Source organism: Macadamia integrifolia, chromosome 9 (assembly GCF_013358625.1).
Source record: "Macadamia integrifolia cultivar HAES 741 chromosome 9, SCU_Mint_v3, whole genome shotgun sequence".
In the NCBI taxonomy this organism is placed as follows: domain Eukaryota; kingdom Viridiplantae; phylum Streptophyta; class Magnoliopsida; order Proteales; family Proteaceae; genus Macadamia; species Macadamia integrifolia.
The window spans coordinates 33,512,279-33,534,147 of NC_056565.1; the positions used below are offsets into that span (position 1 = coordinate 33,512,279).

Below are 21,869 nucleotides of genomic sequence, written 5' to 3' on the forward strand. Positions count from 1 at the left end.
AGAATAATAAATAGGCGTCTAGTATTGTCGAAAACCCACAACTTCCCATTCATTGAGACATCAAGAATATAATAAGAGAAAATGACACACACAAATGAGCAATTTCATAGGTATTTTCTCCCCCAAATACTTATAGGAGAAATTTGTTTCTTATAATTTCTCAACTAAAAATGTTGCAGAGAATATACCTAGAGTAGGAGAGAGAGAGAGAGAGAGAGGTCTTACTGCTTGAAGGTCGAAGGGACTTTGAGGTCTCAAATCGATTGCAAGAGGAAGGAGACTTTGGGGTCTCAAATACCAACTATCTCCAAATTCCATAAAACCATCAAACCGAATTAGGGGTACCGATAAGAGAGAAGAAAGAAGGGGAAAATGGTGAAATAAAGTTATAAAAAAACCATTGACTTACTTGAGAGTTGTAGACTCTGATGCTGGCGAATAAACAATGTCTGGGACAATGGAGGTTTTGCAGTGGCGTGAACAAGAAAGAGAGTTTCCAGCGACGTCGCAACGAGCTTCGACTGAGAAAAGTTATCGAGGTCTTGTGGCAAAAGATTTTTCCTTAAATAGATAGTGTTGAGTCGAATACAAATCAGGGGTTTCAGAACCCCTTAATGATCGAAGATTTCCAACCAAAGTCTGAGCATCAACCAAAAATCTAGGGTTTCAGTGAGGTGTACTTCAATGAGAGGAGAGTTTCAGCTTGTCCGAACAAAGAATTGAAATGTTTACATCGGGAAAGGAATAATTATATATCATATTGTAACTTGTAAGATTGATGTCAACATTTATGATTCTCTAATGGATAGAGACCATTGTTAGAATCTTTTAAACTTAGGGGAGGGAAGTGGTATTTCTCAAAATATCTGAGGGAGAGTGATATTAAGGCAAAATACAAGGGAGGGGAGTGTAATTTCCCAAAAAAAATTGAAAAAGGGAAAAATGAAAATCAATACGATGGAATTACTGATGGAAATATTTTCCACGGTGCATCGGAATTCAACGGTTGAGTAAAAAAACCAGAACTGGTCAGTTCTCCATTAGCCGGATCATGATCGTTCTGGGTTAAATTGACCATTGAGATGTGACTACCGCGTTGGGGGATAGCGATCAACGAGGTCGGACAAGAGTCAAAAGACTGGAGCTACTTAACAGGAGCTTCAATCGAAGTTCGCCGGTGAAGCACTACGGTCAAAACTCGCCGCCGTCGAACAATTGGCTCTATCAGGTTCAGGTTTAGCTAACCAATTGCCCCCTTGTTTTGCTTTTCTCCAAACAGACTGAAATGGCCAGAATGTCTCTTTCAGACTGATCGATATGTTTCTCTCTCTCTCTCAAACTTCAAATTTCCTTTTTTTCCGTCATACCCCCAACCCCCTCTTACTAAATGTACTCTGTTTTTTATTTTTTCTCTTGTTTCATCCGTTTGAGATGGATTTCTTTGATAGTTGCTTCGTAGCACAAGTTGTGGTTTTGTTACACCTTCTTTTCATATTTACATTTTTTAATTATATTCTTTCTCGATCTGATGCATGAATCTTATGGGGTTTTCATCTCCTGACTTATGTTTTTAGATGGAAGGATGGAATCCGTTGTTTGGTTTATTTTTGGTAGATTCTTGAACTTCCGATAGAGGGCTTGGAATGTGTGAGTTAAAATTATTCTGAATATGGTCTGTGTGGTTTCCTGTAATTTATCAGTCAATTTGCATTGCTATTGAACATTGGTTGTCACAAAAAATTGTACAGCAAAATAACCCTGTTACATCTTTCTCTAAACTCATAGAGTTGCCCAGGAATTTAGAACCACTTATCAGTGAAATTCATTTGAGATAGTTGAGGGAGCTCCAACGTTTGCCCATGCTTTCTATGGATCTCCCCTACCACCTCAAGTTCCTTATTTGTTTACTTTCAAATTCACCTTTTCCAGCAAAATTGTTTTGGTGGCATGGCATGTTGAATCCATTTAAATTAATTAGATGACACTGATGCCGTAAATGAGTTTGGGGTTTAAACCACTTTAGTTATTGGTCCTACTCTTGCAATCTACCTTGAAACACAATATTACTTTGAAGGAGTAAAACCCTCTGAAATCGTGGTATTACCTGTTAGGACTCAGCACTTAGCACTTCTGTATTTGGAAGTTTACTTGTAACATTACCCTTTTTATCTATAAATTTGACTGGTAAAAAGGCATTCTCAAATGATTTGATCAACGAACTAATTACCATCTTAGCTATAATAGGTGTGGGGAAGTGTATACAATTAGTCAAAGCAACTGTCTCATTAATACTGTCTGGCCTAAACTGAGTAAGTGTGTTGTGGATCTAATCACTGTTCTACGCTCTTGTCTCTCAGGGAACTATGTATCTCTGTAAGGTATCTATAACAACATTTTTTATCCACCATATCAAGTGTATGGTCAATATGTCACTGACACATTGTCCTTGCAAGACTATATGATTCTTCATGTTCAATTATTAAAGCAATTTTGTATGGGAAGTGCTTTGTCTTGGCATTAGTTGTTTCTTTTTGTTTGTTAGTACATTATGTAACTAGATTCTTAAAGTCATGTAGCTCTATGTCTGTGGTTAATGCAAGCTGAATATCTTAGTTTTCTTTCGTCATGTTTACTCCTTTTTGTATGTTATTGGCAGGGTTTCTTTCAATTCATTTCTGGTTCCTTACTGACTTCATGAGGTAAGATTTTCCTTCCGTCTTGCTGAGTTATTTCAACTCCGTTATCGGTTTTTCCCATGCTTTATTTGTAGCAACTTTTTCATTTTGTTTCTTTTCAGTCGTTTTAAGAGCGTGGATGATGAAATTGAGGAGAGTGAGAGAATCAGCCATAAAACTGACAGTGAAGATTCAGATCCACTGCTGGCTATGGGAGATGAATTGGCAACTTATATACTCATTCTGCTCCCTTTAAAGACACTTTTCAGATCCAAGTGTGTCTCCATTCGCTGGAATCGCTTGATCTCAGATCCACTTTTTGCTTGTATGTATGTTAATAGACAAGGAGGAGGATCACACACCCATATGACCACCCCTACCAGTTTCTTTCATCAGTTGGATTTCTTTGCATTTGATTATGGATATTTGCCTCCGGAGGACAAGAGACTTAACTTCCTTAGGCTTGACAATGATGCCAAGGTAGAAAATGATGACAACCATGTTGCTGTGCAACAGAGAGTGAGATCTTTTGACCATAATTTCTTCATTGTTGATTCTAGCAATGGGCTACTTCTCTTTGCTAGGACTGGAAACCAGTGCAGGAATTACTATGTGTCTAACTTGCTGTCTAAGCAATGGGTTGGCCTGCCTGAACCTAAAAGATTGTATCCATATGAAAGTGCCAAATTAGTCTGCAAATATGATGACGGTTATAAACCCTCTCTCGCCCAGATCAAATTCGAAGTTTTACTTTTCTCTCGCTATCAGATTATGAGTTCGCTATTTTTGGAGATCTTTTCTTCAGAGACTGGAAATTGGAGAATGGTGGTACTCCACAATTATCCTTCGTATTTAAGAACACTTCACTGTCATACCTTGTTCAATGGGGCTGCATACTGGTTGGATGTACATGCTGATGGTGCTGGTAGGATTGCTGCCCTTGATTTTAGCCATCTTAAGATGTCATCAATGCCACTGCGCTCGGTTCCATACAATGAAATTGCTGTAATGCCAGAGGATTGTGTTCAGTTCATCCCACTGCCTGCTAGCAGTGATCTTCCCAGCAATGGATTCTTGGGATTCTCGGGTGGTTTATTGCACTATGCTGAGAGCAACCTGACCAATCTCCACATCTGGGCTCTTTCCAGTGGAGGACTCTCACAGGCCTCTCAGGTTGCATGGTCTCGGAAGCACAGTGTCAGTCTACAGTTCATGATAGATGAGCATCCGGATATATTTCGCCTTATTGCCAATTACAGAGGAGAGTATGATATCGGGCACAAACAACATAGGTTTCACTTCTCTCCATTGGCTTTCCATCCATCAGGTCTCCACCTTGTTTTGTTGAACTTGCCAGGGATGATAGTCTCATATCATATTGAGAAGAGAAAGTTGGAGGTTGTGCACCATTACAATGTCCAGAACTTTCAGCATGTTCCTCGCTTCACAGTCCTATCTTACAACTATCCAGCATGGCCTACTCAATTTCCCTCTGTAAGAAATGACTTTCCTTATTCTGACTGACACTTGTGGACTGTTGAATTGGTTGTATGTATTTATAATATCCATGGGAGCCTGAATGCATCTTAAGGCAACTGATCTAGAATTTACATTAACGAATAGTTACGATGTAGCATCTTCTGATGACTAGTTTAGAGTTTGGGCATTTTCTACTTTTAATCTGTCATGGTCCTATAGATAGCATAGAGGCTAGGATTTCTCAATACAATCATAGAGGGTTTTGGCTCAAGCTTTATAGACCTGGAATTGAGTCACAAGGCATGTCCGTAATGTTATATTTCTAGTTGTGTTTTTTTTTTTTCATGTGTCTATTTTTCCCTTGCATTATTGCATTCCATGCTTTTGTGTTATCTTTCTTTATCTATTATACATTTGTTGGTTTAGAACATCGCATTTGATTAGTTGAAATATAATAAGATTTTTTTAGACTTCGTAGAAACATTTAAACTAGTTTGTCTTTGTTGTGGAAAGTAATCTTCCTAGGTCCCATAAGTCTTGCACAAAAGAACAAATAGAAAAAAAAAACAGAAGAGAGTGAGTATTGGGCTGCTCTGGCAAGGGACTCTCCGATGCCTAAGTTAGATCTCTCTGCAAATAGTAATTCCAAGCAGAATGAAGAAGTTTTGATCTCTTTAAATGGGGACTGACCTGTTTATTTATAGTTAGAGTGAGGCGGCCATGGAGAGTCAACTTGGTAAGCGTTCTAATGCTGGTAGGAGTCCAAACATGGTAGGAGTGCAAGTGTGGTAAGAGTTTGAGTTGTATTTGGAGAGTGTATAATATCTTAATCGGTGGGGGATTCCCCTTCCTTTTTAAGAGTCCTTTTAGTTGATTTTTCCTGTCTAGGAACGATCCGTTCCTTGCCTTGGAGGTCACGTATTTGATTGGGAGTAGATATCCTTGTGGTGAATGAATTTCCTTATCTAGGATTCACTGAACGACCATTAGTATCGGTCACTCGGTTGCCGACCTATAGATGTGAACTTGGTGGAAGCCAGCCCTTGAGCTGGTCCTGGTCTAGTCTCATGATCTCTAACTCTGGTTCAGCAGTTTGGCCTTGGTTTGCCTCACCCAGACTTGGTTCCACGCTTCGAGCTGGCATTAATGAGTACATTTTGAGCATAACAGAATGCTCCCCACTCTTGCAGAGCCACAAGGGTCTGTAGGAGTAGTAGACTGTCTTGTACAAGTTCTGATTCGAGTGCCTAGTGTGAGTCTAGTCCTTGTGACTATCCGAGCAACCAGCACAACTTACCGAGCATTCCGAGCGGTTAAGGCAAGTTCCAAGCGTTAGTGCTATGGTAGTAGTTCCTTCATGCCATCAAGAATCCATCCGTGTAACGGTTTCCGTTCCACTAAGCAGATGAAACGATGCCATGATGGAGGGAGAACCGCCATCCATCCGTTTTGGGTTTTAACTTTTTCTTAGCATCTTGGTCATTAATGCCTTGTGGATTTTCCAAGACAAGTGCCTAGTTGGCGGTCACAATTTGTCGTTTGAGAGGAGTTCTATCGACATGTTGGTGAATGGGGAGAAGCCATGTCATCAACGACACCGTCAGTTGAGAGATGAGAAGTCGAACCATCGCACCTTCTTGGTTCGAATCCCACGCCTTCTGTAAAAGGTGTTAGTTGTGGGCTGGCGTTAAATGCTCCCACTTTCCTATGGGTCTATATTACCCTTCTCTTCCACTCCATCTTCTTCTTCTCCCTTATCGTCTTTGTCTTCCCTGAGAGCTTCTGCATGTGCTACCTATTTTCTACAGGTCTTTTTGCGACCCTGCTACCAATGGTTCTCTCTGGCTATTTCGGTTCGTGGTCACCTCTCATGTCGTCTACTCCTTGGTCTTGTTCCCATCACCACTAAGGCCCTCTTCCTTTCTCTTGTTCTCTTTTATGTTCTCTTTTCTTTTCCATTCTTTTTGCTGCCATTTTAATGGCTTTCCACAGTGCTAGTCAGGTGGCGGAGATAAAGGCAATCGCTGCTGCTAGTAGGGCTATTTACTCCGAGAGTCTCATCCCTCCTTGGGGGTGTCCTAGCTTCTACTCTTACCCTTCCGCTGTCTGCTATGGCGAGGCCAATCCTAATCGTCCTTGGGACCACTTAGGGAATTGGTTTAGCCTTTACCTCTCCATCAACGGACTTGAGCTTTAAGGTGAAGAACTTCCATAGCATGGTGATTGTCGGAGAGCTGGTCGAAAGTAGGAGGAAGTATCATATTCTTGAGTCTATTATTCTCCGAGCCTATTGGGTCGGTCCTCCTAGTAGGGCTTCGTCCCCTAGGTTAGGGGTCCACTGGTTGACCCTCGATGAGTTGATGCTTTAGCGGCTAAGGCATCACCTCTCGAGCCACCAGGGGGATGTGTAGGTTTGTTGGGAGTTCTTTGCCGTTTGGCGAGCGGTTGGTCTTATCGCCTGTGTATGTTCGCAGACCCCGTACGAGTACCCTCATCTCCGTGCCGGTAGACGAGGGGTGGGTCTCGTCATCAGTGTGTATTCGTAGAACTTTTATGACCATCCTTGTCCCGAGTGGGTCTTAGTCTCGGTAGTAGCACTCCGCTTGCCTGAGCCACGGGGGATGCAACATCAGGATGCGTTGGCCTGAAATGTCTAACTAGATTTTTGAATAGCGAGTTCGTCTCTAGCACTTGAAGTTGTAATGCTTTCAATTGCAAAATTTGTGGCAGGCACACTAGGATCTAGCTGCTCTAGTGGTGGTGGAGGAAGGATTTCCACTAGTTGTGGGGTGTTGGTGCCATGTTGTGCTCCTTTTTGGCTGGTTCCGGCCTTGTCAACCCCCCGGGTGACCTCCTGTCCAGTTGTTGGAAATAGCGGTTGTGGCTGAAAACCACCCAAATGCAAGCTCTTCCTCACCATGAGTATCAGGTGTGACTTTACTAATAATGTACCCACGAAGGGTGTCAATCTATTGCAACTAGAATTTTTCCGAGGCTTCCTATACGTCCTACACAAGAGAACAAACAAAGGAGAAATAGAAGAGTGAGTGTCGGGTTGCTCTGGTGGGGGACTCTCCGATGCCTAGTTTTATTTGATTTAAATAACAATTCAACGTTTTTATGTTCACAGGGGAGCCGTCGGGGTAAAGCACATATCCCCGAATCTTGTGTCGATTCGAGAAAATGCTTTCGGGCTTCACCCCTTTTGCACGAAGAATGCTTTCTACTTTCTGTTCGACAAACAGTTGCTTGCGAAGTAGGGATTCCTTGTTTGCGAAAGTAGTTTTTCCTACATTCCCTGCATTCACATGAGCAGATAGACGCAAATCCAGCTCCTCCCTCCGTTGGAGGTCCGAAATCAGCGGCTTGTCAAACTGCCGGTGTGTCCTCTGTTTGAGAAGACGGACCGTCATCCACTGGGGCCAGGTCAGCCGCAACTTTGGATAAGTCAAATATCTCTCCAAACAGTAATTCCAAGCAGAATGGAAAAGTTTTGACCCCTTTGAAGGGGGGCTTACCTGGGAATATATAATTAGAGTGATATGGCCATGGAGAGTCCCAACTTGGTAAGCATCCTAGTGTTGGTAGGAGTCCAAACATGATAGGAGTCCATGCATAGTAAGTTTTTGAGTTATATTTGGAGAGTGTATAATATCCCCATCGGATTGGGGATTCTGATGTAGGGGGTTCCTAGGTGACTAGGTTTCCTATAAGATTAACTAACTAGGTATGATTAACTCAAGGGACTTTGGTAGCCAGGACAAAAGAAACTCAGCAAATAAGATTTAACATGTAAAATAGAATGAGACTAATAAACAAAGTAGCAAAGAGCAATAATAATCTAGGAAGAAAAACACATAAACTCACTCAAGCTTCAAGGGAAAACATGGGGTAGGGAATATGGCAGCAATCAAAATTAGGTTACAACACTAGTTTATTAAGCATCAAAAGTAGATAGAAACCTCATGCTATATGCTCTAAAATCAGTTATACTAGTAATAAAAAGACCAGCAATACTTAAGGCAAACAATGTAGCAAAATAAAAGGTTAAACAATGGCTAAAAGGGGGTGGGTTTTAATGGAAGCAACAGAGTAAATAATGAGGGGATAATGGAGGGAATGGGAGGGTTTATTCTATACTTATCTGCTGCCCAGGTCTGAAAATAAAGGAAGAGAACCCAGATTTGAAGAAGGTGTCCAACAACAGTCCAATTGTTGAAAAGAGATCAGCAGCAGCCCAGTATTGAAGAGAAATCAGCAGCAGTTCAGCATCAAAGGCAGCAGCAACAGTTCAACATCAAAAGGTAGTAGCAGCAACAACCATAACAGTATACAGTAGCAGTTCAAGTCAATAGTCCAGCAATAGTTCCAGTGAGAAAAGATATAAAAGTGAAAGAGGGAGGGAGGTAAGAGAAGAGAGAACCGAGAGAATAAAGATGAAAAGGCGAGAAAGAGAGTGAGAAAGACAAGATTGAAAGAGAGAGAATCGTGAGAGTGGTGGGGGGTTTTGCTCCTTGGCTGTTTTTCAATTATCATTCATTAATTCAACCGTGGCCAATGGCCTTACATAAATAAGAGACTAATTACTAAAAAGAAAAGATTATTCTAGGAATGTTATTTCATAAACAAAGAAACTTTCTAAAAGGAAAACAATAGGATAATTACTTAGTTTCCTAATTAACTTAAAGACTCAAATAAACAAAATTCTAGAAAATAAAACTACTAAACTATTAGATTTGGTTGGGGGCCACACAATCTTGGCAAAATTTGGAAGGGGAGGTGATGCAGATTAATTATCAAAATATGCTTGTTTTATTAGGAATAAGCCTAAGGTTGGGTTCCATACATGTTAGGCCTTTGATCCCATGTGCTTTGAGTGTAATAGATCACTTTTATGGGTCTAAAAGGGGGGCTCTAAGATTGAGTACGGGATTACTAGTTAGTTTCCATTTCCATTAGTTTCCTTTTTAGTTGGGCTTGATTTGATTTATATTAGTTTCCTTAGGAGTCAAGTTATTAATTGAATCAAGTCATTAGTAGTTAGTTTCCTTTTTCAACTAGTTTCTAATTTCAGTTTTTAGTAACTATTGTATTAGGAGAACATTTGGTTTCCTTTTTGAGGAACCTTCTATTTTGTAATTCCCTCCCCCCATTAACATTATAAATAAAGAAGAGGAGGATCCTAAAAGCCTAGAATGATTTTGATAAAAAAATAATGGTTGTTGCTCTTGTCTTCTTCATGAAGAGTTGTCTTGTGTTTGATCAAGGCTGAAGGAATTGGTGTTTGATCCAATTGACTCTTTGCGGCGTGAAGTCCAAGAGGTCCTTTCAAGTGTTTTATTCTTCTTTGTTATTGTTACTATTCTTCTTTAGCCATCTCAAGTAAGTAATCTGATCTCTCTGTAATTCTGGTTTTTGGAAACCCAGATTTCTCCTATCGGCCTTTACTGATCTGAGCACTCAGCCATCTGATGGTGCTCCAATTTTGATCTCGTGTTAGGACAAGTAAGAGGGTGGATCGATCCTGTTTTGAACCCAATCAGACCAGGTTTTCTTGAGTTATGAATATTTCTCCTATTCTGGATGATTCTTATTTCTGCCCAGAATAATGATCTGAGTTGTTCTGAATATTGTTATTTGGTTGCTGGTTTATTCTTCAATGAATTGGTCTCATTAGCTGGGAATTTAATCCCTTAAATCCTAGTTATTATTCAATTGCAGAAAATTATTTCTTCTTAAAATTCTGGTCTTTGGAAGTTCTGTCCTCTTCTATTTTTGTGGATATAATTCTGATTTATGGTCTGTTAGAACCCTATTCCTATATCTGAGTTAGGCTTTCATCTGGTTTATAGTCTGAACTCATAAATTCCAGTTTCTGGATTCGAAACTTTGAGTTACAGATCTATTTTTTTAACCTTTATTCTGATCTGTGGTATTGTTTCTGCCTTGGTTATTATGGTTGTTCTTTGGTCTACAAGTTCCTGTTGTTTGGGTCTAGTTTGACTTGTCAAACCTAGTCGGCTAGTCCTACATTAAGTGGTATCAGAGCATGGCTGAGAACAACACCCCACCCTAGCTTCTATTATGGAGTTTCTACAAAAATGGAGAACTGAATTGAAAGCTGAACCGCAAGCTTTGCGGACTGAACTAAATACAAGGTTGTTGGCTGTAGAGATTCAACCACAACAACCTACCGGTGATTCACATACAACACCTGAAGTGGAAGCCCCATTGAATGTAGCTGCTCAGTTGGCTAACAAGAGAGCAAACCATAATCTGAGAGCACCACAGAGGGTTCTTGTAGTGCAACCTACTTTTGAAGTATATGTAAGGGGTTATTTTGAGATTGAATGCCCCACATATTAGAGGTACTTTGAAGATTCACAGAAAGTCAAGCTCGATCTGAAGGAGTTTGATGGGAGACATGACCCCCAATTGTTCTATGATTGGGTAGTTGCTCTGGATGATTATTTTGATTATTATGACTTGCCTGAGGGACGGAAGATGAAACTAGCTCGTGCCTAGCTAGTTGAGGCTGCCCGTGATTGGTGGAGAACCTATGAGTATAAACTGGAGGACTGTGGTAGAGAGCTACTACATGGGAAGAGATGAAGCAGAACTATCTGATAAGTACTTGCCACGTAATTTCAGAGCTCGTATACAAGACCAGCTGAACTCTCTTCGTCAAGGAAATATGAATGTTGTGGAATACATGAACAAATTTGATGCACTTTATTCTCTCACAAGCATTAGGAAGAATGAGAGGCAATTACTTTCTCAGTTTCGACTGGGATTACGAGCTGAAATTAAGAGAGAAATTGGTGTTGCTGATGTGTATACAGTGAGAGATTGCTTTGACAAGGCTCTTCGAGCAGAGGAACTTCTGGCACAGCCAAGTAGAAGGTTTGGTTACCAAGCTAGGGAGGTCAATACCCCCCTAACACTTCAATACCCCCAAGAGCCACAACTCCTCTATGTGAAGTGAAGATACCTCTATACAAACCAAAAGAACTTGAAGTCAAGGTTCACATTGAAGAGATGAAAAACAGAAGGTCAAGAGACAAAAGATTCCATAGAAGAGTTCTGCATTGAAGAGAGCATAGTAGACAAGACTGAAGCCGTGGACAATGATGTAGTGGTTGAAAGCACTACACAACAAGTCTTTGAGATTCATGATGAAAAGGTAGAGTTTGTTCCAATCCTTGATAAGAAGGTTACCAACATTGACGACTCTATGCACACGACATTCACAGTTGGTATTGATTCAGAGGTTGAGCATATAGAGTTTGTTATGCCATCATGGTTCTTTGAAGAGAAAGCTCCACACCTTGAAGACTACCTTCCAAAAGTCTGCAAGAAACCAGAATTTTGTTTGGGAATGGTTAAAGCTGCTACGCACATGTTGTTTCCTCCTTATCACTGCAAAATTCGAGGATAATTTTTTTCAAGATGGGGAGAGTTGATGCAGATTAATTACCAAAATATGTTTGTTTTATTAGGAATAAGCCTAAGGTTGGGTTCCATACATGTTAGGCCTTTGATCTCATGTGTTTTGAGTGTAATAGATCACTTTTATGGGTCTAAAAGGGAGGCTCTAAGATTGAGTACGGGATTACTAGTTAGTTTCCATTTTCATTAGTTTCCTTTTTAGTTGGGCTTGATTTGATTTATATTAGTTTCCTTAGGAGTCAAGTTATTAATTGAATCAAGTCATTAGTAGTTAGTTTCCTTTTTCAACTAGTTTCTAATTTCAGTTTTAGTAACTATTGTATTAGGAGAACATTTGGTTTCCTTTTTGAGGAACCTTCTATTTTGTAATTCCCTCCCCCCATTAACATTATAAATAAAGAAGAGGAGGCTCCTAAAAGCCTAGAATGATTTTGATAAAAAAATAATGGCTAGTGCTCTTGTCTTCTTCATGAAAAGTTGTCTTGTGTTTGATCAAGGCTGAAGGAATTGGTGTTTGATCCAATTGACTCTTTGCGGCGTAAATTCCAAGAGGTCTCTTCAAGTGTTCTTTTTCTTCTTCAAGTTTTCTTCTTCTTATTCTCAAGTTTATCTACAAGGCCCTTCGATTCAGGAAAGAGATCTGTTGGTTTTTTTTTCCAAATTCTGGGTTTAGAATTTCAGATTTCCATCCTGTCGCCCTTCTCTATCTGAGAGTTGCAGCCATCTGATGGCCTTGAATTTTGGATCGAGTGATAGTCTCATCTAGAAGGAGGCTCAATACTAATCTGAGCATAATCAGACGAGCGGATTGTGAAATCTGGAAAGTCTCCTGTTCTGGCCGATTCTGTTTCCTGCCCAGAATTCTGATTCTCTTGGTACTGTGTGTTGTTACTGGTTGCTGGTCATATACTTCACTGTTTATGCTTGTTAGTTGATGAGTTCAGCCCCTAAACCCTTGGCTGTTATTCTGTTTCAGAATTTCTGAGTTGTTGAAATAGATGCAAGTGTCATATTCTGTTATCTCGGTTTTTACTACCATACTGTGCTTGATTTATTTGGGTAATTATGGTTGTTCTTTGGTTTATAAGTTCCTGCAGTTTTGGGTCTAGTTTGGTTTGTCAAATCTAATGCTACATTAGGAGGACTCGATCCAGCGCTGGAAAGGCTAGATTGAGCCTTCCTTTCTTCTTCTTTTTTTTTCTTTTTTTTCTTCTTCTTTCTTCTCCTTCCTTATTCTAATCCTCCAACCATAAGGAAGGTTGGGTCTTCTTCTTCCTTCGGCTGTATGTCTTGATATCCCCATCAACTCTCCCCGGCTTGGAAGAATTCACCTTTGGTGAATTAAAGCTCATGTAATATTCAAGCAGGTCTGGGTTGAGTTGTTGGATTTCTTGCATTGTGATCTAGGTGTTGTTAATTTCCGGACGTCCACGCCACTTGACCAAGAACTCTCTAGAACCTCCAGTGTGTGTGGAAATAATCTTCTCATCAAGGATTTTCTCAATTTCTTCAGTCTTTCTCGTGACCATAGGCACAGGTGGTAATGAAGTGGGGGGAAGTGGTTGGTTTGGTTTAGTAGTCTCATCAATGGTGAAGGGGAAGTCCTCAAAGTCATCAGGATGGAAAGGGGTAATGGTAGAGGTACCATGGTATGGGACAAGGTCTTCAACATTGGAAATATTACTGATTTTCATATTAGCTAGTAGATCAAGAACATACGCATTGGCACCTATCCTCTTGAGTACTTTGAACAGACCTGTGCTACGAGCATGCAGCTTGCTCGCTTTTCCCCTAACAACGCGTTGCGGCTTAATTTTAAGCATCACCATATCATCCTCTTGAAACTCTTGTAGCCTTTTGTGCACATCTGCCTTCGACTTATATTGCTCGTTGCTCAGTGCTATCTATCTTCTTATACCTACATGCAAATCATGTATATGCTGAGCAAAAGACTCGGCTGACTGGGAGGTCCTGGAACTAGACACGACTGGGATAAGGTCTATGGGTGCCCGGGGCTGGTATCCTAAACAGATCTCAAAGGGGGACAGACCAGTGGTACGGTTCTTAGAACTATTATATGCAAACTCAGCTTGGCTAAGGACTCGATCCCAACTGGTAAGGTGTTCTCCTAGGAGGCAACGCAATAAATTCCCTAAGCTCCTATTGACAGCATCGGTCTGGCCATCGGTCTGAGGGTGGAAAGCGGAGGAGAAATGGAGCTTCGTGCCCATCATCCGCCATAGGGTCCTCCACAAATGACTGGTGAACTTAACATCCTTATCGGACACTATGGTGAGGGGCAACCCATGGTACTTGACAACCTCATTAAACAAAAGTTTGGCTACTATGGATGCATCAGAGGTCTTAGAGCATGGGATGAAATGGGCCATCTTCGAGAAGCGGTCCACAACCACATAAACAGAATCATGGCCTCTCGAAGTTCTTGGTAGACTAAGTACAAAGTCTATGCTAAGGTCTTGCCAAGGGGAATGGAGAACGGGTAGGGGAGTGTACAAACCTTGTTTTGCTTTTGTTGTTTGGCGGTCTAGCATGTCCTACACTGACTCACAACTCTAGCAACATCCCTCTTCAATCCTGGCCAAAAGAATTGGTCCTCAACGAGGGTGATGGTTTTATCTCGACCGAAATGGCCAGCGACTCCACTAGCATGCAATTCCCAGATCAGGAAATCTCGGAGTGAAGTCCTGAGAATGCACAACTTGCTTATTTTAAAAAGGAAGCCCTCCCTAAGTAGGTAGTCTGAGTGATTGACCGGGTTGCCTTCACTCGAGGAAGTGAACGGTTCACTAAAATCAGGACAGGTGGGGTATTGGTCCTTAACTCGCTCGAACCCTACAACCTCTACACTTATTGCCTGGAGTAGCACACTAGCCCGACTCCTAGTATTGGTGCGACTGAGGTACATGTTCACCCAGATCAGTGCATCTGTAGCAGTATTCTCGACATTAGGTCTGTGTTTGAGTACAGAAGTGTACTCTTGGAAGAACTCAACCCACTTGGCATGCCTCTGGTTAAGTATCCTTTGGGCACTCAGGTATCTCAGAGCCTGGTGGTCAGAGAATAGCACGAATTCTTGCGGTAAAAGGTAATGTCGCCAATAGCGCAGTGATTAGACAACCGCATAGAATTCCTTGTCGTATGTGGACAATCGCTCTTGCATTTCTACCCAGGTGGTGATTGGCTCAAGTCCTAGGTGGTCCTCCTGGTACTCTAGGTCTGTCCAGAAATCCTAGGCAGCTCCAATGAGCTTGAACTTAGCAAATCGGTAGCGGACTTCCTCTAGCATATCGTAGAAATCGAAGTACCTATCCATCTGCTTGATCCAATCCAGAAGGATCCTAGCATCAATCTTACCATTGTAGGTAGTGGCATCTACCTTAATCATCCGTCTGACATCAAAGCCCCTATCATGATGCTCATAACCCTCATCATCTCCATATTTGGTTTGATGTCTTGGCGGTGGGCCTCGACCCCTACCCCGATCCCTACCTCGCCTTAGGCATTGGAAGTTATCCCCTATTTGGTCATAACCATCGGTTTGGTTATTCTCGTTTACTTCCTCAGGATTAGGGCCTCTGCCCCTAGGTTCAATGCCAGTTGTGTTATGGCCTTGCCGTCTATCAGGGTTTTGGGCACTTGTCTCGAGGGCAGTCAACTTATCGGTAAGGGCTTGGAGATGGGCAGCTTGTGTTTCCTGTATGGCTTGGACGGCTTTCATGAATTCAGCCAATTGCTTATATTGGGTGGAGGTGTTAGGGGGGTCAGACATGTCCTGGTATGCTCTACCACTACGAGTGGACATAAGGAGATGGGCAGCCAAGGTACGGTAGCCACCAAAGACTCAAGGTCTACTCAGAATCTCCAATTGAGACAGGTAGTTAGCTCTTTCACTCTTGAGGTCAGAAATCTCCCTCTCAAGTATGTGCTTTTGGAGGGAATAGCGTCCAATGCTATTTGGTCCCGCCACTTAAGGAAGAAAAGGGTGTCCTTTAATCTATGGTAATGCTTTCTTATCTCAGACTCGACTATGGACAGATTGCGAAGGAGAGTAGACCTCAAAAGGTAAGACATGTAAACAAGGGACAACAGTACCTAAACTTAGACATAACCTTGCTCTGATACCAAGATGATGTAGGGGGTTCCTAGGTGACTAGGTTTCCTACAAGATTAACTAACTAAGTATGGTTAACTCGAGGGACTTGTGTAGACAGGACAAAAGAAACTCAGCAAACAAGATTTAACATGCAAAATAGAATGAGACTAATAAACAAAGTAGCAAAGAGCAATAATAATCTAGGAAGAAAAACACATAAACTCACTCAAGCTTCAAGGGGAAACATGGGGTAGGGAACATAACAACAATCAAAATTAGGTTACAGCACTAGTTTATTAAGCATCAAAAGTAGATAGAAACCCCATGCTATATGCTCTAAAATCAGTTATACTAGTAATAAGAAGACCAGCAATACTTAAGACAAACAGTGTGGTAAATAAAAGGTTAAACAAAGGCTAAAAGGGGGTGGGTTTTAATGGAAGTAACAGAGTAAATAATGAGGGGATAATGGAGGGAATGGGGGGGTTTATTTTATACTTATCTGCTGCCCAGGTCTGAGAATAAAGGACGAGAACCCAGATTTGAAGAAGGTGTCCAACAGCAGTCCGATTGTTGAAAAGAGATCAGCAACAACCCAGTCCTTGTCATAAAGGATAACAGAAGCCTAGTATTGAAGAGAAAATCAGCAGCAGTTCAGCATCAAAGGCAGCAGCAACAGTTCAACATCAAAAGGTAGTAGCAGCAGCAGATGTTGGCCGGCAGCAGTAGACAGTAAGCAGCAGCAGTATACAGTAGCAGTTCAAGTCAAGAGTCCAGCAATAGTTCCAGTGAGAAAAGATATAAAAGTGAGAGAGGGAGGGAGATAAGAGAAGAGAGAACTGAGAGAGAATAAAGAGAGAAAAGGCGAGAAAGAGAGAGTGAGAAAGACGAGATTGAAAGAGAGAATCATGAGAGGGGTGGGGGGGTTTGCTCCTTGGCTGTTTTTCAATTATCATTCATTAATTCAACCGTGGCCAATGGCCTTACATAAATAAGAGATTAATTACTAAAAAGAAAAGATTATTCTAGGAATGTTATTTCATAAACGAAGAAACTTTCTAAAAAGAAAACAATAGGATAATTACTTAGTTTCCTAATTAACTTAAAGACTTAAATAAACAAAATCCTAGAAAATAAAACTACTAAACTATCAGATTTGGTGGGGGCCACACAATCTTGGCAAGATTTGGAAGGGCAGGACTCGATCCATCTCTGGAAAGGCTAGATCGAGCCTTCCTTTTTTTTTTTCCTTCTTCTTCCTTCTTCTAATCCTCCAACCACAAAGAATGTTGGGTTTTCTTCTTCCTTCGGCTGTATGTCTTGATGTCCCCATCAGATTCCCCTTCATTTTAGAGACAATTAGGAGTCCTTTTAGGTAATATTTCTTGTCTCCTTGCCTTGGAGGTCACGTATTTGATTTGGAGTAGATAGCCTTGTGGTGAATGAATTTCCTTAGCTAGGATTCTCTGAGCGACCATGAGTAGCTCGGTCACTCAGGTGCCGACCTACGGATGTGGACTTGGCGGTAGCCAGCCCTTGAGCTGGTCCTGGTCTAGTTTCCTGATCCCTAAGTTTGGTTCAGTGGTTCGGCCTTGGCCTGCCTCACCCAGACTTGGTTCCACATGTCAAGCTGGTATTGGCGAGTACATTTTGAGCATAACAGTCTTCTTGTCAAGCCAGTTTAGTCCATTAATCGTAGTTCATTTATTACATCTATGGCAATCAACTTCACGTGCCTAAAATTTGGAATAGGATCTTGGGGGGGAATTAGTTAATGCTGGTTTCATTTTGCCACAAATGTTTCAAATGTACTACAACAAACTTTAATTGAGATAATCTTCTCCTTGCAGTATAAGATAGAACTTCTTGTAGTCTTAGGCCAGGCTTCAATTTATGCTAGTGAGTATCTTTAGACTGTTTCACCAACTCGAGCTTGATTGCAGGTCAAATCTGGCCACGCTAGTCCCCTATGCTCCTTGGAAAGATGTTAATTAGTGTATTCGGCTCAGCTGTTGCAACTTCTTGCGTGGGCTCTGGCCTTGTAGCCTGTGCGTTTAAAGCTAAAGACAAATCACTTGCTTTCTTTTCCCCTGGAACGTGCTTGAATGATGGTCCTCACTTGCGATGGTATTGGCCTGCAACCAGATCGGCCAACAATCTAAACGGTCCAAACGCGCGAAGGTCAGTCTCTAAAAAAGATGGTTATTGGTAAATGTAATCATATAAACAGTATACAAAATTGAAGAGAGCATTTTGACAAAATACAGTTACCCAGGTCATGGTTGGTCATCCGGTTGGAACGGTTTCCCCTCAAAATGTCTTATGAAGGTCATCAACTAATAGTTTTAGGAATTTTATATACTTCTGAGTTGTTTTACTAATATACTCCAAAATATAATTTTGGTCCAGCTTGCAAACAGCAAACTTCTTCAGTCTATGCTTCTTGGGTAAGGTTTTCCATCCCTTGTATGCTTGTTCTGTGATAAGAGATACAGTCAAAGATTTTGGCACTAAAAGAGGAAGCAAACCTTATTCATGTCTTCCAGCCCAAAATTGGAGGCGGCTTGGGTTTTAGAAGCATTGTACATAGTGAACCAGGAGGTCCTTATATCTAAATTGGTGTGGCCTTTTATTGTATTTTATTTTTTGATGAACTAAAAAAATTCTATTAATGAAGGAAACTGATTACTTCACACAAGTTTCAGTGTCATAAAATTAGTTTTCTATGCATAACAAAGTAAGCAATTTGCTTAAACAAAAGCAGCAATTCATTAGAGGGTGGCCTGAGACAAAAAATTGACCAAAGAAAGGGATTTATAGACATAAAAAATATAGGGGGATTGAGATTGAAGGCCATGAACTTGAGCAATTATGCAGAATCAGGATGCACATCCATTGAATTACATCAAACTTCAACCACGTCCCACCCTTCTCTAGCCTGCTTTAAACCGTGGAGTAAGCTTTTAGTGTCTGCTTCAATACTTTTTCTTGTCTTTATATAATCTGCAGTGAGTAAGACACATTTTCCTCTAAAAAGAATACCACTTGCCCATCTTGAAATATTTTTTGGGGGTTAGAGACACTTGTACAAATTAATAGGGAATAGGGAAATCCAGAAATGGGAGGGGAAGAGGTAGATTGGGCATCATAGCCATTTTTTGAGTCATCTCAGTAGTATAATTGTGCATTAAAGGCTTGATGGAATCTGATATCTACCGGCTAATGTTAGACAAGACTGTCAAGAGGTTTGGTCTCACCTTTTGATTTCTGTGAGACCAGATAAAATAAGCAAGAGATCATTAGCATACCAAAAAGCTTATTTTTATCAGAATCAGGTATGAGATCAGAATTAAGGAAATACATTATAAAGGAAGGGAAAGAAGTAATGGTAAAGTTCTCATTTCTCAACCCCAAAAATCTTGTAGTCCAAATCGTTGAGAGAAATCACAAGATAAAAAAACATGCCACATGGATTTACAATGGGTTTGACATAGATCATAATTGAGGTCAATATTTATCTATTTTCCCAAAAAATCCTTAATAGGGATGCATCAAGAACAAGTATCTAGAAAAATATTTTAAATTTGGGATGAATTTTAGGTTTTCAAAATAATCACCACCAATGTGAGCAAATAGATAAACACCTATTTGAGAATCCAAGAGAGCCGGTAGTACCAACAAATCTCTAAAATTTGGCAGCTAACTTGGTGATTAACAACCTCTTTTTTGAGAGGATACACCACCAGTTGTCATTGTCATAAGAAATAGAAATTTTAGTGATTTTATTAATGATAGACAGGGATAGAGGAAGCCCGAAGGTTGATTCCACGAATTACCCAGGAAGAAATCTCTCACCGATGGATAGGACTGCGGTGAGTAACAATCTAACAGAAGAAGGTTGGGTAAATTCGGGTAAGAATGGAATCCCTGGGTCAGTCTATAATATAACCATTTCTTGTTTTTATACACAATTTTTTTCAAAGTGGGTAACAAACAAGCAATGCTGTTCCAGGTAAGGGATCCTCTTCTCTTCATGGTTGAAGGATAAAAGATAGATTTATTTAGGAAATACTTGGCTTTAAGGACATAAGACCAAAGAGATTTATGTTCAGAGATGAGACGCCACCCAATCTTAAGTAAAAGAGCTTTATTTTGTGTGGCACAGACTAAGCTCCCCACGTGATTTGGGAGCACACTTTTTTTTCCAGCCAATCAAGTGAAGCTTTCTAGAATTATAGCTATCCCGGTTTCAAAATCTATAGTAGATAAAATCCAGTTTTCTACAAATTTTGTTAGGAAAAGTAAAACAGTAAATTAAATATGACGGGATTGAGAAAAGAACATATTGCACAAGCACCATTCTACCTGCATAATAGAGAAGGTTAGATTTCCAAATGGCAAGATGCTTATCAACCCTTGTACCGTTTATTCCCAACCATTGTTATACCTTGGGTGAAAGTACTCGAAGCAATGAAAGGGTAAGAATTTTCGGAGTATCCCAAGTCCAAGCTCTGGTTATTAAGGCATGATTGTCCATCCCTAGAGTGCGACCCATTCTCCAACAAGGGGTGTGGTGGTCTATATTCTTAATAGATTCTCTATCGACATATGGCAAGAAACAGTGCTTTGAGTGATCCCTTTGTCTGGAGAGGCCCTTGTTGGGTATCCAGATCCTCTCCAGCCTCTCCAGGGCGCATCCTACATTTGGACCTACACGCATCCCTAGATCTTTTCAGCTATCCTACAGTTGGACCTACATTTTACAGAGGTCCTTGTTGGGTATCCAGATCCTCTCCAGGGCGCATCCTAAAATTAAGTGTATAAATTCGACCTGTCTTTGGTATGGGTGAATTCATATTAGATGGCAGAAAAGAGCCCACATTAATGAATTAGTATCATTTATTATTTTTTCATTCATCACCTTAAATTATGTGGGAGGCAGCAAAATGCCTGTTCCAATGGGGCATGCACCATGAGCAAGCTATATCTATCACTTGAAATAATATTTGGTGCTTACATTTTAATATTCAGTATTGTCTACTAACCCCTATTCATGTACTGTATTCTATTTTTTTTAATATTGATGTTTGAGGGGTTGTAGTCCCCTTGTATTGTATTCTATATATTTTTTTTAATACAAATGATATTTAGCGGGAAAAAAAAAACCCTATTCATGTATCAAATTTTATTTTAAATGGACTCTTATATGAAACAAAAATCCTGGTTAAAGCTTGACTAAAAATCAAAATAAGAGAATGGATTACCATAAGAAGAAGAAGAAGAAAAATAAATAAATAATGGAAATTCTAAGAAAAGATGAACCATATGATTAAGTTGGATTATGAAATTAAACACGTGACCAATCAAGAACCATTATGTAAATATAATATCGATCAAGTATCAATATTGGCTAATATGGATAATTTGAAACCATGATCTCTTGTCACCAAGAGCTGTGATGACCTGTGACCACTTCCTCCTTTCACCAATCTTTTAATTAATCAAAGACAAAAGGGGGAGTAGGGTAGTTCCGTAGTTGAACCGACCATATCTAATAAAAAAGCAGGGAGGTTTTGGCAATAAAATACTTTGGTATATTAATTAGTAAAAAATTTGTCAAAGAAGTAAACTAAGCATATAATCATTCTTGGAAATACAACTCCAAAGGTCTGAGCAGTCATGAGAATCACAAGAGCTGGAGAAGATCCGGCAGTCTTGTTCGGGCTTTGCCTCTTTAAGAGTTGAATTGGAATATAAAGAACATCCAAGATTGCCTCTTTAAGAGCTGAATTTAGGACCGTTGTGACCTTTGATTGATCCAACTCAGGACACTCTGTTGCATGCATCTAACATGCCAACTTCTGTTGGGTCTTTCATGATTAACTTCGATGGTGCAACAGCTATGGGTTGCTCAGGTCTAGGAATTATAGTTTGTGACCATCTTGAATCAGTTATTCATTGTAGATGGTGTTCCATTCCTCTGGTCAGCCTAATGGATGAGAGATGATGCCTACATGGAAGAGTGTTAGATTGGCCTTGGAGCTGGGTCTGCAAGAGTTGGCCATTGAAGGGTATGCAATGGATGTCAGCAATTTATTTTTTAGATAGAAAAGGGTGGGGGTGGGGGTGTGGGTGGGGGTGGGGGGAGGGGT

The 21,869-nt window shown here is 40.5% G+C and overlaps 1 protein-coding gene across 3 annotated transcripts; it reads left to right on the forward strand.

The window, feature by feature from the left end:
- The first annotated feature begins 1,015 nt into the window (after positions 1 to 1,015).
- On the forward strand, positions 1,016 to 18,415 carry LOC122089911 (F-box protein At5g07610-like). Of its 3 annotated transcripts, none has more exons than XM_042659682.1 (5): positions 1,016 to 1,228; positions 1,575 to 1,647; positions 2,657 to 2,699; positions 2,798 to 4,169; positions 17,661 to 18,415. In XM_042659682.1, the coding sequence occupies exons 2-5, from the start codon at positions 1,644 to 1,646 to the stop codon at positions 17,706 to 17,708; spliced, it is 1,467 nt and encodes a 488-aa protein (XP_042515616.1). In that variant the 5' UTR covers positions 1,016 to 1,228; positions 1,575 to 1,643; the 3' UTR covers positions 17,709 to 18,415. The 3 variants fall into 3 exon arrangements, with proteins under 3 accessions (XP_042515616.1, XP_042515617.1, XP_042515615.1); XM_042659681.1 differs by lacking the exon at positions 1,016 to 1,228 and adding an exon at positions 1,441 to 1,464; XM_042659683.1 differs by lacking the exon at positions 1,575 to 1,647 and having other exon boundaries at positions 1,017 to 1,228.
- Positions 18,416 to 21,869: the final 3,454 nt, after the last annotated feature.

Coding starts and splice junctions, on each gene's coding strand:
- LOC122089911 (XM_042659682.1), top strand. Junction 2,700..2,797: donor TTCCTTACTGACTTCATGAG/GTAAGATTTTCC, acceptor GTTTCTTTTCAG/TCGTTTTAAGAGCGTGGATG. Junction 4,170..17,660: donor GGCCTACTCAATTTCCCTCT/GTAAGAAATGAC, acceptor GCTTGATTGCAG/GTCAAATCTGGCCACGCTAG.